The 15,292-nt window shown below is 45.7% G+C and overlaps 1 protein-coding gene across 4 annotated transcripts in view; it reads left to right on the plus strand.

Annotated features, from left to right (window-relative positions):
- Positions 1–12,720, plus strand: part of BRINP1 (BMP/retinoic acid inducible neural specific 1) — a 505,846-nt gene extending 493,126 nt beyond the window's left edge. For all 4 annotated transcript variants that reach the window (XM_082470420.1, XM_082470421.1, XM_082470422.1 and 1 more), the window contains one exon: positions 11,150–12,720. In XM_082470420.1, the coding sequence (XP_082326546.1) occupies positions 11,150–12,290 (1,141 nt within the window). In that variant the 3' untranslated portion in view covers positions 12,291–12,720. The remainder of the gene's footprint in view (positions 1–11,149) is intronic.
- Positions 12,721–15,292: the final 2,572 nt, after the last annotated feature.

The raw sequence follows: 15,292 nt of genomic DNA on the forward strand, positions 1-15,292 counted from the left end.
GGTAGTAATGGAAGGAGGAAGAGAGATCCTGAGTTCTCTCTGGGGCTCATGGTATATAATAGTTCAAATATCTATTGCTGTTTAACACATTGACCCAAATTTAGGCCCTTAAAGCACCAATCATTATATTATGCTCTTGATCTATGAGTCGGAAATTTGTGCCAGAATTGGCTGGGCACTTCTTCTGTTCCACGTGAGGTTACTTGAAGTCACTCATTGGTATTTAGGTGGCAGCTGGACTGAGCTGGAGGTTCTAAGAAAGCTTCGCTCGCATACCTGGTTCCTTAGCAGAGATGACCAAAAGGCTGGGCTCAGCTGGGCAGCGCTGTCTCTTCAGGGTCTCTTCATGTGGTCTCTCCAGCACGGTGGTCAGCCTGCTTATAAGTGGCCTCGGAGCTCTAAGGGGGAGTTTTCCAAGAGACAAGAAGTAGAAGCTGCTGCTGAGTCCATAAACTAAGTGAATCACTTCTGCCTTACTGTATTGGTCAGAGGAGTGGTGGAATCTGCCCAGATTCAAGGGAGGGGAACAGATCTCCTGTCTATGGGAGGAGTGTCAAAGGGTCCGTGGCCACCTGCTGCACATTGTGGGTTTGTCATTTGTTTATTTTTCCATTGTGATACATTTTAGTACAGAGGTTAGTGCACTCTTCAGAGACCTTACGAAGAAATGTCTCGTAGTACAAAATTGCCCTTTTGAACCTTTGTCAATCAAGACAAAGTTTGTTTTCGTGGCTTTATCGTATGGTTTACGCCCCTTGCCACATGCTTCGGCCTAGGTACGTGTTTTGTTGTTGTTCTTATTGTCTTGTTTTGTTTTCTTGGAAGCTGGTTAAAGGGAGAGAATATTCCATAATGTAAGTTTTATTATTTGGTGGGGATACCAGAAGTGGGAAGGAAGGGGTTTCTGCCAGTTGCAGAGTATTCCAATTATGGATTAATCTCAAGCATGCACTCTGGAATGGGGAAATAACCACCAGACCCACTGTGAGAAGAACCTGAACCAAAGTCCCATTGATCACCTGACCTCCCATAAACACCTGTGCTGATTAGTAGACCACAGTGACATTTTGTGTCTCCTAGAAATACTATCAGTTCAAAGCCAGTGTCCAGTAATCCTTGAAAAGTATGACTATTTCCTTTCCCCCAGTGCACAGTCACCCAGGTAAAAGGCTGTCGGTCCCCTTGGGAGAGGTTGGGGAAAGATGAACGGTCTACATTTGTGGCTATGTGCAGGGTCCTTCCTTCCTCAAGGGAAAGATTCTGCCTCTGGGTTTCCGGGTACTATTTGTGTGACCTCAGGCAAGTCACATAACCTCTCTGCTTCCCGTGGACCAAGCCTTGTCTAGGCATCATTCCACTCCAGAATTCTGAAAATCTGCCACGCTAAACATACAGACAGCTCCACCTACCAGAGTTAATTGCTACTTTGACAGTCCCTGACCTACTGACGTGTGTGTGTGTGTGTGTGTGTGTGTGTGTGCACGTGCATGCACGGGTGCACGCACCCTGGGAGGAGGTGGCAAATTCGTGGCAAGGACCTATTCTGAGTGTGTACTAAATTGTCCTATTGAGGAAGAGGTACAAGCCAACAGATAACCCTAGGCTAGCTCGGGGCAGCCTGCTGTCAGTCACAGAAGCCTAGAAGTACCCTCCCAACCATGGGGCAATGAAGCTTTTAACTAAGAATATCTTGTGCATTTCTTTTCTATTTACGGAGGTAAAGAAGGCAGTAAGGCCCAACCCCATGGCAACCCAAGGATGCACAATCAGGGTGAGGGGCAGGGAGTTGCACGGCGGCAGCTGAGCTTCACCATGAGTGATACGCAAGGTTTGTTCAACTCAGCGCTACCAGGGATGTCTCCATGCCCATCCCTGTTTGTCATTGTACATTTGTAGCAAGTAGGGAATTGACTCCCTTGGTTGACGTAAGGCAAGAAAATAAGTATCTCCAGACCCTTTTTGTTGTTTTTAGTTTTTCAGGGTTTTTTTTTTCTTCCCTGGGGCTCAGAAGTGGCTTCCTGCTCAGAATAGAATCTAGAGGCTTAGAGGATTGAGTCAGAAATAGAACTAATTTCTTACGATTTCTGTAGCTCTTTATCCAGCACCATTTCCCTATGCTCCTCCCCACCTCCACCCTCCAGATCGACCAACAGACTCACACCCGGGTGAGTTGTAATCTTAGTGATGCGACAGCTCACTGGTGACCTTCAGGAAGTCACGTCACCTCTCTGAGCCCAGTTTTTCATATCCTTAAAAATCCTTGATACCCCTCAACCCAACCTATGACGCAGAAAAGTCGTGAAGATCTAAATCAGAGAACCAAACAGAAGAGCTTTAGAAAGTTTAAAAGTGATATAAAAATGTAACATATTGCTGCCTTAATAGTATTTTTCTGGTTGTTTTAAAGGACGATTTTTTGGGGTAAATGTTTTATGGAAGTGTTAGAGATATATAGCAAGTGAAAATATCGTTAAGTGTACAGCAAGATGAATTTTCACAGAATGAATTCCCACATGTAACCAGCACTTAGATCAAAGAACAGGGCGTTATCAGCAGTGCAGAAACCCACTGTGTCCTCTTCTGATACCATCGGCCTTCTCTCCCAGGGAATTATGCCTCTCATGGCTACACACACTGTAGCTCAGTTTTTCCTCTTTTTGTGCAGTGTGGACCCTTTGGTATCTGGCTTTTTTTACCTTTCATTCTTCTGTGAGATTCCTTCATATTGTTTTGTGTGGTTTTGGCACATTCATTCTCAAGAGTATTCCACTGTGTTTCTAGACATCCATTCTAGTGCGATGGTCATTTGCACAGTCTTCAGGTTGGGGCTGTGACAGAGAGTGCTGCTGTCTTCCACACGCCTATGAGTGAACTTCTATGTGCATTTTTGTTGGGTATCTATCTCCTAGGGGTGGGATTGCTCAGCTTTACAGATACTTCAGTAGATAATTCCACTTTCCCAAACTTGCTGAACCAATGATCTGTCTTGCAGGTAGCATAGAAGAGTTTCGATTGTTCCACATCCTTGCCCATACTTAGTGTTTCTCATCCTTTTTATTTTTATTTTTATTTTAGCCATCCTGCTGCAGAAGTATCCCATCGCAATTTTAATTGGCGCGGTCCTGATGACTAATGACATGGAGTTTCATGTGCTTATTGGCCTATTCAATATCCTCTTTTATGACATGCCCATTCATATCATCGTATCAGTTGCCTACTTTCCCATTTGGTCTTTTTTTTTTTTTCTGGGACAAATCACATTTATTAAACAGTTTAGTGAGAACCTTCTGAAGAAAAATATAAATTGTGATAATTGCATCTACTCTGGTTTAAAGAGACCCAGGAAGGAGTGGCAAACTCAGGCAGCATGAAATGCCTTTGACTAGCCCAGCATCCAGCCAGTGTAGGAGTTATTTATGTACTATAAATATAGTCTTTGGGTAAAGATATTGCAAATATATTTTCTAACTAAGGGTTGTCTTTTCACTCTTTGAATGGTATCTTTTGATTCATGTGTTTTAATCCTAATATATCCCTATTAATCAACATGTTTTTTTCCTTTATGGTGAGCTGTGTTAAGAAATCTTTGCCTACTCCAATGTCATAATGACGCTCCTCTGTGTTTTCTTCTAAAAGGTGTTTTGTTGATGTTATTATTTTACTTTTCACCTTTAGATCTGCAGTCCATCTGTTAATGATTCTGGGGTACAGAAGAGATTAAGTATCAATGAGAGATTTTGTTGTTGTTGCTGTTTTAATATCAATATTCAATGGACCCAACAATATTTATTGAATTCTTTCCCTGGATTTTTAAATCTATACTTATTTCAAAGGGACCATGTTCTTTGGGAGCTCAAGAGGAACACAGTAGTTTGTTTTCATGAGAGACAGTGTGTACCTACCAATGTTAGAAGCTCTACATACATTATCTTATCTGATCTTCAAAACAATCCTGCAAGTAATGTATTATTATTCCATTCTGTAGTTGAGGAAACTGAAGCTTAGAAAGGACAAGCAATTAGCTCAAGGTGAAGTCATGAGGAGCAGAGCTATGATTCAGTACCCCATGTTTTCTGACTCCAAAGCCCACATCTAGCTCTTTCTTCAAGCATCACGGTGACAGCGTTCATTAGAACTGTGGAGGGTGAGTGACCAGGAAGGCTAGGACGTTAAGCTATAATCAACTGGGCTGTTGTAGTAACTGAGGAGAGGAATATAAAACACAGTTTTCCTCTGCCCTCAGTAATAATTATAGTTAATGGTCAGTCATAGATAGCTTCCTTTCACTGCGGACCTCCCAGGAGCTTCACGTATCTGATTCTCGTTCTGAAGATAAAGTGTAAGGTAGGTATTACCTTTCCCATTTGACAGATAAAGAAACTGAGGATCAAAGAGGTGAAGTGATTTATCCAAGGTCAAATAGCAAGGTCAAATATCCACAACAAAGTAGTGGTAGAGCAGGTCCAGCGTTTCCTTAACTGACTCCCATGTCTATTAACTGGCTCACCCCCCGCTCACTGCCCAGATCATTGAGCTAGATGACCATCACTGTACTTCGGGGTGAAGTCCATTACGCCTGGTTAGCCCCTTCTCACTCTCTCGCCTTTGGTCTGTGTGTCATTCTCCTGCCTGACTTCCGCCCAGGAAGAATAAAACCCTCTGGCAGCTCTCCACCTGGGAGCTTCCTGCGGCTTTTAGCATTTCTGCCAGACCTAAAGAAGCTTCTGGATCCTTCCTCCTTACCCTCAGCACATCCATGCCCCAAAGCAAAATGCTGAATTTGAACATGTAGTTGATGTTGCCTGGCACCTCTTTCCAGACACAGGACTATGTAATTGCAAAAATTGTTTCATTATCCTCCCCAGTTAAACTCCTGACAACCTCATTTTAAAGACTCTATCGGATTTTCTCTTTGCTGCTCTTCCCCTCCCTCCTTCTACCCTCTGCCTCTGCCCTCCACAAATAAGACCTATTGCCTTCATTCCACAATTCCAAACCAGAAAGCATCTTCATCGTGGCAAGGGACCACACAATTCTTCTTTGGGTTTTTTCTTCCATTGCTACGAGCTGTCCCATGAGGCTCTGACGTCATGTGAAGAATTGACAGAAGGAAGGAAAACAAACTATTAAGTCAATGATAGAAACGCAAAGAGGGGAATGATTAAAGCTAAATATGAATCTGGGGAAAATGATGAACACAGACTGGGTCTGGTGGCCAGTTATAATTTACCCTAGCACATCCATAAATCGAGGCTTCTTTCAGCAGAGCCCCAAGCATTCTGACACCATTGATATATTCATCTTTTATCAGCACTATTCCTGTAACACACACACACACACACAGTCACACACAGCCCACCCCCTAAACAGTGCATCATCAGAAACCTAAAAACAACTGTTCATCTTCCCAGTCTAGTACTAGTCTCTGGTCTGTACAGTGCACAATTTGTATAGAGTCTCACAGAATTACTCAGACACCCATTACAATGTCAAAGAAACGCCAAGGAAGAAGCACAGGGCATAAATGAATGATTCAGAACTCCAATTTCATTTTTTAAACTTTCCTCTCCCTTTTAAATAAACACTCCTGGTAGGCAAATGGGACTTACGGATTATAGTTTTCTATTTTAGCCTAAATCTGTTCCCCCCTTCTCCTTGGCACTCGATTTGTATGATCTTCCCTAAAATGCCACTGGCCTGGCACTGCATTCCTGTCTTGGGCAAAACCTCCAATTAAAATCAGCAGGAAGTTTGCTTGAATTAGGAATCCCAGCCTGGGCTTCCCACCAGGTGGTTCCGAAAGGGAGGCGTGCCCTGTTGAAAGCACTGATGGGAAGCCCTGGGTGGCATAGCCTCTGTCCTCCAAATGATGAGCGACTCCAGCTGTGTCACCAGGAGGCCTGTCAGGTCGCCAGAAAATCCTGGCTGAGGCAAAGACAGAGCCTGCAGGGGAGCAGCGGAGGTGTCCCCATGGCCCGGAGCCTAGCTTCTCCTCCAGCCTGGGTTTGAGAGGGTAGGAAAAGTACAGCGGGGAATGGAGGGAACACGGGGTTTGGATCCAGAAATCCTGAGCTCTGATCTTCTACGTCCATGCTGTGTGGCCATGGGAAAGTCACAGTTCCTCTCTGGTCTTTCATGCCCTCCTCCTCTCAAAGGAGTCCTGTCTTCTCATGGGGCTGATGTAAGGATAAAGGCTGACTGCCATGATAGAGAAAGCACTCAAGAAACATCGATCCTCCACCTAAGCAACTAAATCTCAATGTTCAGGTCTAAACATGAGGGAGATGGGCTGGATATTTCCAAGGCTGTTTCTTGAAGGTTTTCTGCTTCTGTGGTCCAAGTTGCTTCATGTGTAGCCTCTGTGGGAGCCTACTTACCAGGCCCCAGGGTTTTCCAGCTTTAGGAATAAAAATGCAGCTTCCTGCCCTCCCCGCAGCCCTGCTCCCCCCGCCCCTCCCATCATAATGAACTGAAATCCCGTCCAGCAGAAAGATGCTGATTTGGATGTATTGGAGTTCAGCTTCGGCTGCAAAGAGAAGATGCTTTGGATCCCCAGGGACAGAGAAAAGCATCTTGAATCTTGGTCCTCACTGCCACACACTGAATGCCTTGCAGTGGGTCTGTGTCAGCCCTTTGTGAAAACCCCCCCACCCCATCTCTCTGGAGCTGGCCTATTAAGCCGCTCCTCTTGTTGCCAGAGTTGAGGTGGGCTGTCACCAGCTAGCCTGGGAAATGGTATTTATAGATATCTGGCAGTCCCTCTTACCCCTGGTCCCCAGCCTCTCCCTGAGCACTTGTCGGTGAGCTCCAATTATCTGTGAATGGAGGAGAGGGATCCTGGCAGGTCCGGGGGAAGCAAGGAATGTGGTAATAGGCCCTTGACACATTCAAAGGTTCAGTATTTTTCCATTATTTCAATATATTTCTCTTCTTGTGGCCTGCTTCCTTCTTCTTGCTGGCTTTGTCGTTATAATCTTACATTGTGGTACGTCGGAAAGTGCGCTGGTGCTGCAGTTAGAGAACTTGGTATTTGAATGTGGAGTGACTCTGTGATGTCAGACACGTTATCCCACGTCTCAAGGCCTCACGCTCTTCACCTGTGCTGTGGACGGTTATCCATGCCGCTCCGGGAGAGCTCCGGCACAATGCCTGGTGTACAGCGAGTGCTCGGTGGTTGTGAGCCATTGATTCGCTCGGCTGGTTTAAGGTGCTGCATGCCTTCCAGCATGGCAGGCTTTCTGAATATCGGCAGTTACTACCCAGAGCACTGGCTGGAGATGGAGAAGGTGTAGGAGATTGATCTGATTGAGGTGGACTCCTCATTGTCAGAAGTTGCTTGTGCTAAGGACAAGCGTGCAAAACACTGGGATGAGCTTGGTTTTTCTGGTTTTGCTCTTCTCTTCAAAATGAAGGACGAAAATCTAAGGAACGTTCACTGACCTTGGGAATCGGGGCTCACCAATAACATTGCTCTCCGTCTGACCCCCACCCCCCTTTCCGAAAAGGATGGTTTGCCCTCACGTGGCCCATCCGGGGTCCACATTCCCTGATTCTGGGAGTTACGACACATGAAGGCTTGGCTGAGTGTCTTCGTTTCCATCCTACCCACACTAATTTCATCCCATCACCTTTCCCCTCTCCAGCCCTCCTCCTCCGCCACAGCCCCTGTCTGCTCACCTGGGTCAGGCTCCCCATTTCCCCCGCCACCTCCATCACTGAGGCCGCTCCCCATCTCCTCCCGCTTCCCCAGTCCCCACCTCTCTCCTCCATTCTGTCTTTCTTCTCTCCCTGGGCCTTGCGCTCCCAGCCCCCCTCCCCGTGCCCTGCCTCTTCTCAGTCCTCTCGCAGTATCATTAATGCCTTCTTTGATACAGCCCACAACCTCACGATTATTCTGAGGTCAGGAGATGCAGGTGCCAGGCAGCTCTCTGCTGCGCCTCAGAGGGCCTCTGTCCCCAGTCCCTCCTGCTCGACAGGGCTGGAATCCTAATTGGCCACTCGCCCCTTTGCTTGTGGCAGCCGCACCGGGAACGTTCATCGTCCCCTTTCCCTCCCTGAGGATGCTGAGAGCTCAGCCACAATGAGGCATTGATTGAAGGAGTGGGGGGATGCCGTCCTGACAAAGGGTCCCAATGATGAGACACGAGAAAGGGGGCGCTCTACGGGGTTATAGAATGCCTTGCAGATGGGAACAGAGGAGCTCTAAATGGGGTACTGTCCTGTCACTTGGAGAGGGAGTGACGGGGCAAGTGTGGGCCATTTGAAAGAGGCATTTTGAAATGACGCTCTCGTCAGATGGAACCACGCAATCAGAGACGTGTGGCGTGCCCCTGCGGCTCACAAAAATACCCGATGACTCATAGCCGATATTCAGTCAACGTTCTGGCTGGGGAGGCGGGAGCCCCGTGGCTCATTATCATTCCAGCTTCGTCTCCTGAAGGCTGGGCCCGCTGCTGTTCTCCAGGCTGGAATGGGATTGGTCCCACGAAGCAGGGACCGGGAGGCCTGGAGCTGTGTGGGTGGAAGGTATTGAAAACTAATTCTGCAATTCGGGAGAGAGAAGAGGAGTTTGTTTGTTTGTTTGTTTTTTAAGTGAAAAATAAGAAAAATATTAATTTTTGTCTGTTCATTCATTCAGTATTCATTCATTCATTCAGCAAACACTTCTTTAGAGCCAGGCTCTGGGCTAGATGCTCAGGGAAGGAGGGGGTCCCCTCTCTCAAGCCTTAGAGCCTGGAGGGGAAACTGATCAAAAAACCAGGGGTTTCACTACAGTGTTTTGAATGTTGTGAGGGAGGTTTCATTGCCAAAGCCAGGATCGTTCTGTGGAGTTAAAAGGCAGAGCCGTTTCAAAGAGTGCTCTAATTTTTCCTCCATTTTATCTCAGCGGATAAGCACCTCCTTTAAAGCACAGCATCCTGGGAAGCCGTTTCAACAGTATCCATTTTCAAATGTCCCAAGTAACCAAATGGTTTCCCTCCAACCCCAGAGAGATAGTGAAATCCCTGAAAAAGTGTGTCTCAATACCTTCAAAGGAAGAGCTTATTGTCTGGGATGAGAGTACTTCTTATTACCTTTTTAATAATTGGTCTATGCCAGGCTCTGTGCTCAATGCTTTAAATACACCATCTCATTCAATCCTCTCCCTCACTGCCTAAGATGGGCTTTATTATTCTGCTTTTAGATGTGGATACTGAGGCTCAAAGACACGAAGTATCTTGTTCCTGGTTACAGAACTGAGCCTCGAACTCAGTTCTGCTTGGGCCAACGCACATGCTTTTCAATATCAGGCTGTACTGCCTACCTCATGGTTCTTGGGCTTGGTGATTGTGGCTTGGCAGTGGAAATGATAGAATAGATAGATCGCTAGCACTTCCTACCAGACGCAGTACAATGCAAAAGGGCTTCCATTTCCAGTTTTCGAAAATGGGGATCAGGAACCACTGCCACCGTGGTCATCATCATCGTCAGCATCACCACAGCACGTGAGAGCCTTAAGAAAGGCTTCCTCGACTCTTGTTTGAAGAGCTACAAGCCAGGAGATCCCTCTACTCACTCACTGTATGACTTCACCTCTGAGCTCCTCTTGCCATGTCTAGAAAATGGAGCTGAGAGTCCCTTGGCAGGAATAACAAGAACTAACTTTTATGGAGTCCCTAATACCTACCAAGTTAGGGGCAAAGACTTCACAAAAAAATTCATGTCATCCTCACCACAGCCCGGTGTGGGGGGAATGATTAGGAAGGTGAAGGAAACTGCCAGCATTCCCTCGGCTCAGCAGTGGAGGTGCCAGGATTTGAAGCAATCTCGGACTGACCTCAAGTCCCAAGCTATTTTGGGGATGTGATTGTGAAGCCCAAGTGAGAAAATGGGAGTGAATGTACCCTGTGCAGGGTAAAAAGTGCTAGACACATGTAAGGGATTATTCGTAGCATGGAAGACAGCCAAGAGGGGACTTGCACAGAAATGAAGAAAGATGAGAGGCCACTAAGCTGACTGTCTTACATCTTTTTACCTCTTCTTCTGTTGCTTCTTATCTGATCTAGTATGTACCTTCACTGGAATGTTTCAGAGGCTGGAATCTGGGGACAGGCTTGGGTTTGTTTATAAACGTGTTGAGGGGCTATGGAGAGGGGGGCCTAGAGGTACATGTTGTGTTGGAAATTTCACTGACCTGAGAGCTTGGAGCTCTGGAAAGAATGGGGGAAATAACATCTTTCTTACCTGTTCTGAAAAGCCACTATGAGGATCACATAAGATCATAAATATGGAAGCACTTCCTGATCTCCAGAGTCATATAAAATATAATTTGTTGTTTTTTTTTTTTAGTTTTTTAATTAATTAATTAATTTTATGGCTGTGTTGGGTCTTCGTTTCTGTGTGAGGGCTTTCTCCAGTTGCGGCAAGCGGGGGCCACTCTTCATCGCGGTGCGCGGGCCTCTCACTATCGCGGCCTCTCTTGTTGCGGAGCACAGGCTCCAGACGCGCAGGCTTAGTAATTGTGGCTCACAGGCCCAGCTGCTCCACGGCATGTGGGATCTTCCCAGACCAGGGCTCGAACCCGTGTCCCCTGCATTGGCAGGCAGACTCTCAACCACTGTGCCACCAGGGAAGCCCTATAATTTGTTTTTGTTGAAGTTTTTGGGTGTTATATAACCTCATGGGAGGAATCTGTGAAGAGGGTTGAAACATCTGGTACAGGTTAAAAGAAATAACCCCTAAATTCTTCTTATTGCCGATCTTTTACAATCTGTTGTCATCCGGCAGGGGTTTCTGAGTTCATACGTTTTAATTTTCTGAATCAAACTTCCGCGGGACAAATGAATAATACAATTATAGAGCTGCAAGGGCCTCAAAGAACATTCACTCCAACCCCTTCCCTTTACAGATGAGGACATTGAACATTAGAAGGGTAGAGTACAAGGTCAAGTAGCTGCTCTGTGGCATTACTAGGAACTACAGTGTAGTTCTTGTCATTGATGTTCGGTGCCCTTCCTATGATAACTGTTCTACCCAGTCCTTTCATTCTTTGGGCAGCTCCACTTTGCATTAGCAGTTGGATAACCATAACCCCACTTTGCATTAATAGCTGGATAACCACAAGCCCACCCATGATGGTTAACATTCTCCATCTCCCCTTTACCCCCAGGACAATTCAGCAGTGGCTTGCAAGGGTCCAGTCGCTTCTCTACTGCAATGAGAACGGGTTTTGGGGGACCTTCTTGGAGAGCCAGAGGAGCTGCGTGTGCCACGGCAGCACCACGCTGTGCCAGCGCCCCATCCCCTGCATCATCGGAGGGAACAACAGCTGTGCCATGTGCAGCCTGGCCAACATCTCTCTCTGCGGCTCCTGCAACAAGGGCTACAAGCTATACCGAGGCCGCTGCGAGCCACAGAACGTGGACTCGGAGCGGAGCGAGCAGTTCATCAGCTTCGAGACCGACCTGGACTTCCAGGACCTGGAGCTAAAGTACCTGCTGCAGAAGATGGACTCACGCCTCTACGTCCACACCACCTTCATCAGCAACGAGATCCGTCTCGACACCTTCTTTGACCCCCGGTGGCGCAAGCGCATGTCCCTCACTCTCAAGAGCAACAAGAACCGCATGGACTTCATCCACATGGTGATCGGCATGTCCATGCGCATCTGCCAGATGCGCAACAGCAGCCTGGACCCCATGTTCTTCGTCTACGTCAACCCCTTCAGCGGGAGCCACTCGGAGGGCTGGAACATGCCCTTCGGGGAGTTCGGCTACCCGCGCTGGGAGAAGATCCGTCTCCAGAACAGCCAGTGCTACAACTGGACTCTCCTGCTGGGCAATCGGTGGAAAACGTTTTTTGAGACGGTCCACATCTACCTACGTAGTCGGACTCGGCTACCTACCCTCCTGCGGAATGAGACTGGCCAGGGCCCTGTGGACCTGTCCGATCCCTCCAAGAGGCAGTTCTACATCAAGATCTCGGATGTGCAGGTGTTCGGGTACAGCCTGAGGTTCAACGCCGACCTCCTTCGCAGCGCCGTGCAGCAGGTCAACCAGTCCTACACGCAGGGCGGCCAGTTCTACTCCTCTTCGTCTGTGATGCTCCTCTTGTTAGATATTCGGGACCGAATCAATCGCCTGGCCCCCCCTGTGGCCCCGGGGAAGCCGCAGCTGGACTTGTTCTCGTGTATGCTGAAACACCGCCTGAAACTGACCAACAGCGAGATCATCAGGGTGAACCACGCCCTGGACCTCTACAACACCGAGATCCTCAAACAGTCAGACCAGATGACAGCCAAGCTCTGTTAACCTGGACTCTTTGCCATGGACGTTCCCTTTTGTTGTACAAACAGAACAGAACCAAGCAAAGCAAAACAAACACAAATTTGTAAAATGTAATTAATATTCAAAGGAAAGGAGGAAAAATCTTCATTCGTTGGAAACGAAAACATTCTAGCAACTGTATAGAACCGTTGGGCATGTTTGTTATTTCTATACTCTGTCGTGAAGAAGGGTCTCAGCCTTGGGAGGAGCTTGGAGGGAGTTGCTTCTTAGGCCTCAGGTGCTGTATTGAGGGGGGAGATGAGAGAGAGCGTATGCAATGAATTGTAAAGATCTCTGCTGTGCAGGTGCTAAGATTAAACACTAAAAAGAAAGATATATGTAATGTACAACCGACACTGCCATTTTTCCTTGTGGGAGGAAATGGACATAGATAAAGAAGCTATTTCTTCGGTTATGATTTCTTCCCTCTTTATCCTTAATTCCTTGTGGTTCATTTGATTCATTTGCACACAAGGGTGGGGATGCAATGACTATTCTGTCTCACCCAGATAGCTTCTTTCATGCTGAATAAACTGAAGCTAATTGAAGCTGGACAATAGGTGGGATTGTGGGGGAGAGGCATTCACATTCACAGGGTGTTAAAAACAGTAAGGAACCTTGGATATCAGCTTAGTGACCTCCTTGATTCAGTTTGGGAAATAGCCTCAGAGAGAAATGGCATGCCCTTGGCTACACATGGTTACTGCCTGAATAGCGATTTGAGCCCTGCCTTCTGACTCCTTCTAAATCATGCTGGCCACTTTTGTGTTTACTCCAACTAAACTGCCAAGGGATGAGTGTTTTTCAGTCTCAGGTTGTTTTGATAGTTCTTTTTCTTTTAATCAAGAAACCCCTTTTACCTACCGTCTCCAAAAAAAATGGTGTCAGATTTCCTAGAAATGCTTTGCATATTAAACTTTAGTTTGACTAAAAAATCAATAACCAAAATAAAATAGGGTAGGTTTTAATATTGCATTGGTCTGCCAGGCTGACTTCCCCAAGTAGGTATCTAAAATAAGGTCCTTTAACTCAGAATACACAAACATACACACAGACACACAAATACGCTAACACTGCCACTGCTTGGGCATCGCTGAAAACTGAGAAGCCTTGTCTGGGACTTGGGGTTTAAATTGAAAGGAGAGATGCAAGAAAGAAAACTCATTTCAAAGCACTTCTGTAGAGGATTTGGGCAAATACCATTTCTTACCAGTTCTCCAGGAACTCTGCATTTATCTTTTTGCTAGGGTGGTACTAGCCAGAGGTGCTTCGAATCTTCATTTCCAAACTGGCAGAGAAACAGGACCACACATTTCAGGGTTGGAAGAGAAAATAGGACTCTTCTGGTCTCGACGTCTGCCCAGTGCAAATCTCTTTACCGTCTTTGGGAGATACCCCTGTTTGCTAACTGCACCATTCCAGGAACAGGAAGCTCATTAGATCTATCGTCCACATTCCTTGGATTCCCCTTTCACTGGGGGGGGGGAGCAATAGTGCTCATTCCAGCTTGTGTTATAAAACAGATCTAGTTATTCGATGGTTCTTCTGTACCTTTACCAGCTTCTGTGTACCTTCCACTCACGGGTTCCAGTTCTAGAATGTGCATTTTCTCCTCATGTCAATGCTTTTGTAGATAAAATACAAAAACTATCTCAGGGGTCACCAGAGTCTGTAATAATATGACTCAAAGAGAATACCCACCCCCCTTATAGTTTATTTTAAGATGAAAGGAGAGGGCTTCAGTGCAGAAGAGGTAAAGAATTATCTAGTTTACTTAAGTGTGTGTGGGCAGGGGGGAGTGGAGGGGAAGGTATATCCTGGTTTTTGCATAGTGAAATTCCAAATGTAATGTTCCAGTTTTTAGTATGAATTAGCATATATTTTGATACGAACTTTAACACTTAATGTGCACTTCACACCAACATAGTTGTTTGACCTCAGATTTTGAGAGGATTCGGTGTTCATTTAGGTTGGAAATTCTTCATGCCAGAGGTCACATAGCAGCTATTATTTATCAAGCACAAGATTTTGCAGAAAGTCAGTAAATTATTAAACATCTCTTCAACACCTAGTAGATGAATGAGGCATGCCAGAAAAATGAGATTTGGAAGGAAATGGTCCGTGCTTTTGTGCCATTCACACGTTAATGACAAAGACATATGAACCAATTCAAAAATAAACAATAATTACAGTACACTATGATGAGTGCTATTGTGGGGTCGCACACAGGGAGGAGACGTGAAGAAGTTACTAATTCTGTTCATGCAGTTGGTACAGGCTTTATATGGACATGTTCATCCTGAGTGTTGAAAATGAACAGGACTTGGGCAAATAACAAGGAGCAGAAGGGCCAAAGGAACAGAGAATGCAAAAGCACAAAGGAATAAATATGCATGGGTATTTGAGGGTCAGTTAAAATAGTTAAAATAATAGTGTTAAAGGGTATCCTTTTAAATGGTAATCCTTCTAAGGAAAGTGAGGATTTCGACTCTAAATGAGAAGTTGAAATAACCATCCATAATCCTTATAACCTAAAGAATGAATTCAATTGTCTCTCTTCCTTTCTCTTTCATCTCTACCTTCCAACAAGTTCCAAATACTCATAATGTAATAACCCCTTATATTTACACAGCGCTTTACAGATAACGGGGCAAGCTTCATACGCACTATGCTACCTAATCCTATCCGAATTGAATTAGAGCATTCAACCCGAGTTCTTCCCCAGACTTCACCAACTGTGTGTGTGTGTGTGTGTATGTGTGTGTAAGAAAGGTTTCTTCCCATTACCGTAACAATAGTAATTACATCACTTTATATTACAAAGAGAATACAGCAATATCTAATGATTGGAAAGATAAGGAAAATATATAAATTTTCAAGGACAGAGAGATTCAGAGATTCAGACATCGAAATATTTGTTCAAAGGTGAAATGAAAATACTTTTCTATAAAAGGACACAGAGTTGTGTGGATTTCCAAGTATCTCTT

Source organism: Balaenoptera physalus (assembly GCF_965194825.1).
Source record: "Balaenoptera physalus genome assembly, chromosome: 7".
NCBI classification, from domain to species: Eukaryota; Metazoa; Chordata; class Mammalia; order Artiodactyla; family Balaenopteridae; genus Balaenoptera; species Balaenoptera physalus.